Genomic DNA, 9388 nt, shown 5'->3' with positions numbered 1-9388 from the left:
ATTGTTTATAAATTGTTCTCTAATTTTGACCGCCAGTGTATGTGTGATGAACCTATATAATATACAAGTTTCATTTTTTCTATTAAATTACTAAATCAACTTTTTAATTATATTAAAATATATTAAGGTGCACATGTATAATTCCTGTTTTACAGCATAAAAACTGCCTGGCCTTCTGACATATATATTTAATGTCTTACAGCAGACAAGTGAATGCTTTTGGCAATGTAGTGCTTCTCCAGACGCAGAACCACAGTGCACAAAGAAAAAGTATAAAGAAATAGCATCTTATGGCCAAGGCTTACTTAAATTATAGAATTATTTGAAACAGGGCTACCTGGACATAGGGTCCCCAGACCCTACATTGTAAATGCAAATGTAAATATCAATCTAGAGAACCACTGGACTAGCACATTAACTGATTTCAATTTAGATAGAAAACTGAAAGCAAATGTTACTTCATTTCCTTCGTAATACAGAACACAAAACCAGACTATAACTATCTTTTAGTTTTCCTTAGCAACATTATGTTTACAAGAAATAGTGAATGTGAAAAGATGAATCCAGAAATAAAAGTGGAAATGTCAAAAGCTGTGATTCCACCCCCCACTAAATTATGACAATGATTCATACAAAAGTTTAAGTTTTGAACTCTCCTCTGACCTCCCCAAAATATGCATTTATAAAAATATATAAATATGAACATCTTTGATACCTTAGACATTCAGGTTCTTTCAGTTGCAGTCTGTGTTCAGTAAGCCATGGATCTACCCTAAACCATATAAGCAGATACAAGCTTATGCTCATCTGCTGTATGTGGGATATACAATACGTACATTTACCATCCATATGCAATGTTTGCTGTTACTAGCTGTGAAAATATTGCTGGATGAGATGTCAACACACTACTGAATGTACAGGTTATAATTTATCTGCTGAAAATAACACGTGATCAGAAACCACATACTGGTGTAAAATGGTAGATCTTGTGAAATTTAGTTAATACTTGTAACACAGCTATGCAGTTTCATAAGCAAACTAATCACAGGACTATTGGCAGTATTAACTCATTTAAACATTTAACCTTTGAATTATTAAAGTGTAAATGGGACAAAAATTTAAATAGATGTTATGAGACAGAAAAGGGATTATACACATAGCATTTTTATTCCATTAAATATTTAAACTACACCAATATACAGAAAATAAACTGGACATGCATCAAATCTTATTGCATCAATTACTATTTAAACAACCCAACGAAGATAAATGGGGGGGGGGGGGGAGAGAAAGAGGGAGAGAGAGAGACCACTTAAATGCAATGCAAGATGTTTATTCAGCAACTTTTATTGAGCATGATTTTTCAGGACATTTACTGTCCGCCCCTGAGACGCAGCACCAGGTGGAGAGTGGACTCTTTCTGGATGTTGTAGTCAGACAGGGTGCGGCCATCTTCCAGCTGCTTGCCAGCAAAGATCAACCTCTGCTGATCTGGGGGAATGCCTTCTTTGTCCTGGATTTTGGCTTTGACATTCTCAATAGTGTCACTTGGCTCAACCTCAAGGGTGATGGTCTTGCCAGTCAAGGTCTTGACAAAGATCTGCATACCACCCCTGAGACGAAGCACCAGATGGAGGGTGGACTCCTTCTGGATGTTGTAGTCAGACAGGGTGCGGCCATCTTCCAGCTGCTTGCCAGCAAAGATCAACCTCTGCTGATCTGGGGGAATGCCTTCCTTGTCCTGGATTTTGGCTTTGACATTCTCAATAGTGTCACTTGGCTCAACCTCCAGGGTGATGGTCTTGCCAGTCAAGGTCTTGACAAAGATCTGCATACCACCCCTGAGACGAAGCACCAGATGGAGGGTGGACTCTTTCTGGATGTTGTAGTCAGACAGGGTGCGACCATCTTCCAGCTGCTTGCCAGCAAAGATCAACCTCTGCTGATCTGGAGGAATGCCTTCCTTGTCCTGGATTTTGGCTTTGACATTCTCAATAGTGTCACTTGGCTCAACCTCAAGGGTGATGGTCTTGCCAGTCAAGGTCTTGACAAAGATCTGCATACCACCCCTGAGACGAAGCACCAGATGGAGGGTGGACTCTTTCTGGATGTTGTAGTCAGACAGGGTGCGACCATCTTCCAGCTGCTTGCCAGCAAAGATCAACCTCTGCTGATCTGGAGGAATGCCTTCCTTGTCCTGGATTTTGGCTTTGACATTCTCAATAGTGTCACTTGGCTCAACCTCTAGGGTGATGGTCTTGCCAGTCAGGGTCTTCACAAAGATCTGCATTTTGTATTCTACAGAGGGGAATTTTTTTTTACAAAACAAAGATTTAGACTACATAAAAGCATAGTAATTAAATCTTTAGTGATTACAAAGTGACAGACATGAGCTTCTTACTGGATGTTTAAACATTAGACCATGTAATAAATTTTAATTAACCCAAATTAACTAAAGCAAAAAAATACCTAAATTAAGCCGACTTTACAACAAGGAAGGCAAACCAAAGATTTTTGCTTTCATTAAAATGTCCATTTAATTCCCTGAGCCACCATTTAATAAAATCCAGATTCTTTGAGAAGCGAAAATGACTAGGCAAAAACGCCCTGCGTCAGACAATGAAACACCACCATTCTGAATAACCCATTTTATACTCAATATATTATATATAAATATATATAATAGTCCAATAAGACGTCACATGACTAATTCTTTCCACACTTAAAACTAATCCTATTTTTTTTTTATCCTGTCTTATTAAATTTGATTTATATATCTTTTTTTGGGAGGGGGCGTATTTTACCTACATTAGTCAAAACCAATGGTTATATTAAACGTGACATACATACAATTCACATTCACACCATGTAATACATTTAAATTAACCCAAATTAATTGAACTAAAACAAAAGTATCCAAATTAAGCAGACTTTAAAACAAGGAAGGCGAATCGACTAATTCTTTTTCAATAAAATGTCCCCCGTTTAACTACCATGAGCCGCCATTTTATAAAATCCGGGTTCTTTGTTTGAGGAGCAAAAATGACTCACCAAAAACGCCCTGCGACAGACAATGAAACTCCAACCACCATTCTGACTAAACAACCCATTAATATTTTCTCATCTACATTCATAAAAAACAACATTATTTGAGGCCAGTTTTATGTTACTAAAACGAAACCCTTTTTAATAAACGTTATCTATCAAATTAACGTGATCAACGTTATCAACCTAACATTCCCCAAATCAGTATGCTTAATTTAGCAAGAACTAAAATCGCACATATTTAATATTTATTTAAAAAAATAAAGTGTAAAATTATTACCTCCTCAGCAATCACACGAATCAAACAAGAAAACAGGGAGAATGTAGTAACACAAAACAGAGACTGACAACGAAATATATAGTCTGGGACGTGACACAACATGTCACGTGACGAATCTCTTCCGCGTTTAAAACTAGTCCTTATTTATTTTTTCACCTTTTTTATTGGATTTGATTCATACATTTATTTTTATTGGAAAAATACAGTTATTGTATTTTTTTACCTACAGTAGTCAAAACCAATAGTTATATTAAAATAATTTGTGACATTGCCGACTTACTCGGAAAGAAATTTCTAGATTGTACTGGTAGGGACTGGAGGATCATGTGACTAGAACGTTGCTAGGGCAGAAATATCAGTGAGCTAAAATCAGCCTGTAGTTGATCATGCCGGTGGGCAAATAGGACAAAATAGAATTTAGACTTTTGGGGAAAAGGTTTTAAAAAAAAACAAAAAACATTTTATTTTATTGCTCAATTGGACTTTAATTATTGTTTTATATTTCATTTAGTTCTACTAGTAAACTGATGTTATACAGAAATAGGCCATACCTCACAATATACCCTTGTTGAGTCTTATTTATGTTATATTAATCTCATATATCCAATCAATCTTATATATTTAATAAACAAGGTTAAAAAAGTTTAGAGACAGTTACATTTAGTAAAAGACAAGAGGTGGAACTGGAGGTAGCAGAGCTGAAGACGTTGAGATTTTCATTGGGAGTGACAAGGATGGACAGAATTAGAAACGAGTTTATTAGAGAGACAGCACATGTAGGACGATTAAGATGGTTTGGACATGTGCAGAAGAGGGACATGGGGTATTTCGGTAGGAGAATGCTGAAGATGGAGCCACCAGGAAGGAGGAAAAGAAGAAGGCCAAAGAGGGGGTTTATGGATGTGTGACTATCATGCAATACCCAATCACCTTGAACTCTGACTTCCCTGCCTCGTCATGTGCTAATATTGTCCTTTGGACCTGGAAGAAAGGGTATCTCTAATTTAATCAGTTTATCTATAGATACTGTTTTTACAGTTTTTCTCAATTGCTTTGGAGCGTTTCTCAGATCAGAAATTTAATTCTTAAAACTCCTTGTTCAATCTCCATGTCATTTAGTCACTTGTGCACATCATAAACACATTTCTCGCTTTCCTTTAAGGAACCAAAATATATATCTTTACTACTGTTGTGACTGTTGTGTTTGCTGTTGTCATGGATCACATATTTGTTTTTAGAAAATGCTGATAAACCGGTTGTGACGTTGTTTCAGGAACACACACACAGGGTAAACACCTAGTTTAAGGTATAAGAATTCATGTTAAAGAGGCAGATGTTGCAATACAGGTCAGATAATAGTGACAAAGCATAAGCTTTGATGATAATTGTCAAGAATGCTTTTACGTTTTTCCCCCCTAGATCAGCATATGGAATTTGCTTAAACCAGGTTTTTAACAGAAACAGGTTGTTTCCTAAACAAATATAGTATTACAATAACCAATACCACAATAATACACGACTGCTCAATCAAGACAGAATTACAGTTTGAAATTTAAACACACTGATTTAAAGACATCCATTTAATTGTTTTCTATAAACAGATAGACAAATAGACAAAACAGATAGTTTTAGTATTATTATTACAGTTTTAGAGTTATAACTGCTATGGCCATTATGAAAAGTTGTTTCATGTTCTGATCATTTTAAGGATGTCTTTCTGTCTGGTACGATACACATTTACATTTACAATTATCGAGATATCAATCGAACAATTGATTGGCATGTTTCTAAAATGTGGAAGTGACCCATAAATATGATGTTTCTGCGTGTCCTAAATGTACTGTAATGATGGTTTGTTCATGAATGCTCCGTTCATTCTGAACAAATCTATCAAACAGTGATTCGTTCATTTACTACTGGTCGTGCATGAGAAAAGCAGGAAACAGAATTGAGTAGTTTACTTTTTTTTACTAATTGAGTAGTCATTTGTTCGCTTATCACGTGACACCCATATACGTTATGCAGTGCATTATACAGGAAACAGAATTGAGTAGTTCATCTCAGTAGTCCTATGGTTCGAGTTATTTGTCCCATTGTCCCATGACTTCCATATTTGCTATGAAGCTCAATAAAGAATTAAAGGGACAAAATAAACTAACTTACTCAAAAAAATTTATTTTGTCATTTCGATGAATGATTTAAAGAACCAAGACACTAAAATGATCCGTTCTCCCCATCAGTAGTGTACTGTCTCAAGTTATATGCTCACTCCAGTTTTACCAATGTCTGTTACTTCAAAGCTAATTATCAAACCATAGTATTTATTGAGAAACAGCTTTTAATAGTGGTATATTTCCACACCATTCTGGTATATTTTTTGGGAGTGAAAAGGATTAGAAATTAGTTTATTAGAGGGACAAGTAGAACGTTTTGGGGACAAAGTGAGAAAGGCCCAATTGAGATGGTTTGGTCATGTGCAGAGGAGGAACATGGGGTATATCAGTAGGAGAATCCTAAGGATGGAACCACCAGAAAAGAGAAAAACTGGAAGGTCATGGAGGGGGTTTATGGATTCAGTGAGGGAAGACATGCAGGTATTTGGTGTGAAAAAGGGCAGATGTAGAGGACAGAGTGGTATGGGGACATATGATCCACTGTGGCGACCCCTAATGGGAGCAGCCGATAGAAGAAGAAGAAACAGAAAAAAAGAAGATTCTGGTATATTCTCAGCAACAAAATGGCTGCTCAAGGTCAGGATAAGATGGTGATGATGAACTCTGTTAGAGTAAATGCCAAAATAAAAGTGTAATATCTTCCCCACACAATAACTGTTATCTATCTGTTCTGTGTAAGCCAGTAGGCTAGTGTGAATCGTCAGTTGTGTTTGTTTCATACTATGCTGTGCATTTTCAAGGCTGTATGATCTAAAGAATGATTCAGTAGCATGAAAAGGAAAATGTCATGAAAGAAATCTCTGAACTGGTTTGTCTAGAACATGCACAACTGGTATCATGATGGATCTGGAAAGATGTGTTAATGATTACAAAGAACACATAAGCTTGATTTAATAATTAACAGAATTGGATGAAAAGTAAACTAAAAAATATGGAACCCAATTTTGTAAAAAGAAAAAAAAAAAAAAGAAAGAAGGAATTTATACCCTGGATTCATGTTACCATGTTTTTAGTAATATGGACACAAATGGATCTATTTTGCCCAGTAAACACGAGTGCTGATACGATTTCAGGCTGTTGAATAAAATATAAAACAGGAATTACAGCTTGATCGAGCAATGAACCAGCTGCTCGTGTATCATTAACATAAGGTGGATTTATATATAATTTTTTTTATAAACCTTTTCCACCAAAGTTTTGGTTTATTTATTTGCTCAACTGCAGGCTGACGTCAACTGCTGACGCTCGACTGCTGTTTTGTTTGAATCACTCCGCAGTGTCGCGGTCCCTACAAGTACATTCAGGAAATTTCCGTTTGAATCACTGTCAAAACTTGTTTTGATATAAACATTGGTATTGACAACTGTAGGTTAAAATACAACGACATTTATTTTATATTTGTAAATGAATTTATTAATGAAAGGTTAAAAAAAATTATAATAAAAAAAAGAATAACCGGAACTAGTTTTAATCGCGGAAGAATTCAGTTACGTGTCACGCTCTATCGCGTCTCGTGCAGTTTATACATACTGCTGTCGTCGCCGACTGGTTTAGGTGTGTTTACTGTGTTTGCAAAAAAGGTATGACTTTTCTTCTTTGTACAACTTTAAGTCTAGCGTAATTAATACTACTGATGTTTATTAGGGCTGTTTTGTCTTTATCATACTGAAGTTAACCTGATCTGTAATTCGCATTTAAAACTATTAGTTTCGTTTTCGTAAAGTAAAACTGGCTGTAAATGTTTTTTGTTTTGTAAACGGAGTATAAAAAGGTTATTTCCAGTAAGAATGGTGGTTGGCGTTTCTTTGTTCGACACAGGGCGTCTTTGCTGCGTCATTTTTGCTTCTCAAACAATGAACAAGGGCGTCATTAAAAATGGCTACTCGAGTGAATTAAATGGCGGCCATTTTGATGTAAATATAAATTCTCGGTTTCCCTCGGTTGTTTTAAAGCCTACATAATTATTTTTTCTTGTCGAACTAAAATTTCATTTGTTTTCTTCTTTTTTTTTTTTTTAACTCATTACATGGTGGTATCTTTAAACATGCCATAAAAAGCCTATTTGTTTTATTTGTAATCACTAAATATTTAAAGTTTGCTTTATGTAATCTAGATGTTTTTTCTTTTTTTTTTGTTTTACTGTAGAATAAAAAAAATGCAGATCTTTGTGAAGACCTTGACTGGCAAGACCATTACCCTTGAGGTTGAGCCAAGTGACACCATTGAGAATGTCAAGGCCAAAATCCAGGACAAGGAAGGCATTCCCCCAGATCAGCAGAGGTTGATCTTTGCTGGCAAGCAGCTGGAAGATGGTCGCACCCTGTCTGACTACAACATCCAGAAGGAGTCCACCCTCCACCTGGTGCTGCGTCTCAGGGGCGGCATGCAGATCTTTGTGAAGACCCTGACTGGCAAGACCATCACCCTTGAGGTCGAACCAAGTGACACCATTGAGAATGTCAAGGCCAAAATCCAGGACAAAGAAGGCATTCCCCCAGATCAGCAGAGGTTGATCTTCGCTGGCAAGCAGCTGGAAGATGGTCGCACCCTGTCTGACTACAACATCCAGAAGGAGTCCACCCTCCACCTGGTGCTGCGTCTCAGGGGCGGCATGCAGATCTTTGTGAAGACCCTGACTGGCAAGACCATCACCCTTGAGGTTGAGCCAAGTGACACCATTGAGAATGTCAAGGCCAAAATCCAGGACAAAGAAGGCATTCCCCCAGATCAGCAGAGGTTGATCTTCGCTGGCAAGCAGCTGGAAGATGGTCGCACCCTGTCTGACTACAACATCCAGAAGGAGTCCACCCTCCACCTGGTGCTGCGTCTCAGGGGCGGCATGCAGATCTTTGTGAAGACCCTGACTGGCAAGACCATCACCCTTGAGGTTGAGCCAAGTGACACCATTGAGAATGTCAAGGCCAAAATCCAGGACAAAGAAGGCATTCCCCCAGATCAGCAGAGGTTGATCTTTGCTGGCAAGCAGCTGGAAGATGGTCGCACCCTGTCTGACTACAACATCCAGAAGGAATCCACCCTCCACCTGGTGCTGCGTCTCAGGGGCGGCATGCAGATCTTTGTGAAGACCCTGACTGGCAAGACCATCACCCTTGAGGTCGAACCAAGTGACACCATTGAGAATGTCAAGGCCAAAATCCAGGACAAAGAAGGCATTCCCCCAGATCAGCAGAGGTTGATCTTTGCTGGCAAGCAGCTGGAAGATGGTCGCACCCTGTCTGACTACAACATCCAGAAGGAGTCCACCCTCCACCTGGTGCTGCGTCTCAGGGGCGGCATGCAGATCTTTGTGAAGACCCTGACTGGCAAGACCATCACCCTTGAGGTTGAGCCAAGTGACACCATTGAGAATGTCAAGGCCAAAATCCAGGACAAAGAAGGCATTCCCCCAGATCAGCAGAGGTTGATCTTCGCTGGCAAGCAGCTGGAAGATGGTCGCACCCTGTCCGACTACAACATCCAGAAGGAGTCCACCCTCCACCTGGTGCTGCGTCTCAGGGGCGGCATGCAGATCTTTGTGAAGACCCTGACTGGCAAGACCATCACGCTTGAGGTTGAGCCAAGTGACACCATTGAGAACGTCAAGGCCAAAATCCAGGACAAGGAAGGCATCCCCCCAGATCAGCAGAGGTTGATCTTCGCCGGCAAGCAGCTGGAAGATGGCCGCACCCTGTCCGACTACAACATCCAGAAGGAGTCCACCCTCCACCTGGTGCTGCGTCTTAGGGGTGGACAGTAAATTCCATGTTAGTGTAAAAATAAATTCTTTTTTTTTTTTTTTTTTTTTTTTTTTTTTTTTAAGCCCCCACCCCACCTCTGATTGTTGAAGCCACAAAATGAGGCACAATAAAAATAAAACTTCAATGCATTC

At 38.6% G+C, this 9388-nt stretch overlaps 2 protein-coding genes across 2 annotated transcripts; one reads left to right on the top strand and one right to left on the bottom strand.

Moving 5' to 3' along the window:
• Positions 1–1144: 1144 nt before the first annotated feature.
• LOC310720724 (polyubiquitin-B) lies at positions 1145–3483 on the bottom strand. The gene is made up of 2 exons (XM_083531633.1): positions 3326–3483; positions 1145–2298 (listed from the first exon to the last, which is right to left on the bottom strand). Exon 2 carries the CDS (start codon positions 2288–2290, stop codon positions 1373–1375), a length of 918 nt encoding a protein of 305 aa, XP_083387759.1. The 5' UTR covers positions 2291–2298; positions 3326–3483; the 3' UTR covers positions 1145–1372.
• A 3456-nt stretch (positions 3484–6939) lies between these two features.
• LOC310720716 (polyubiquitin-C) lies at positions 6940–9388 on the top strand. The gene is made up of 2 exons (XM_083531621.1): positions 6940–7079; positions 7645–9388. Exon 2 carries the CDS (start codon positions 7655–7657, stop codon positions 9254–9256), a length of 1602 nt encoding a protein of 533 aa, XP_083387747.1. The 5' UTR covers positions 6940–7079; positions 7645–7654; the 3' UTR covers positions 9257–9388.

Source organism: Silurus aristotelis (assembly GCF_946808225.1).
Source record: "Silurus aristotelis genome assembly, chromosome: 26".
Lineage (NCBI taxonomy): Eukaryota > Metazoa > Chordata > Actinopteri > Siluriformes > Siluridae > Silurus > Silurus aristotelis.
This window is presented reverse-complemented; position numbering and strand designations above follow the sequence as displayed.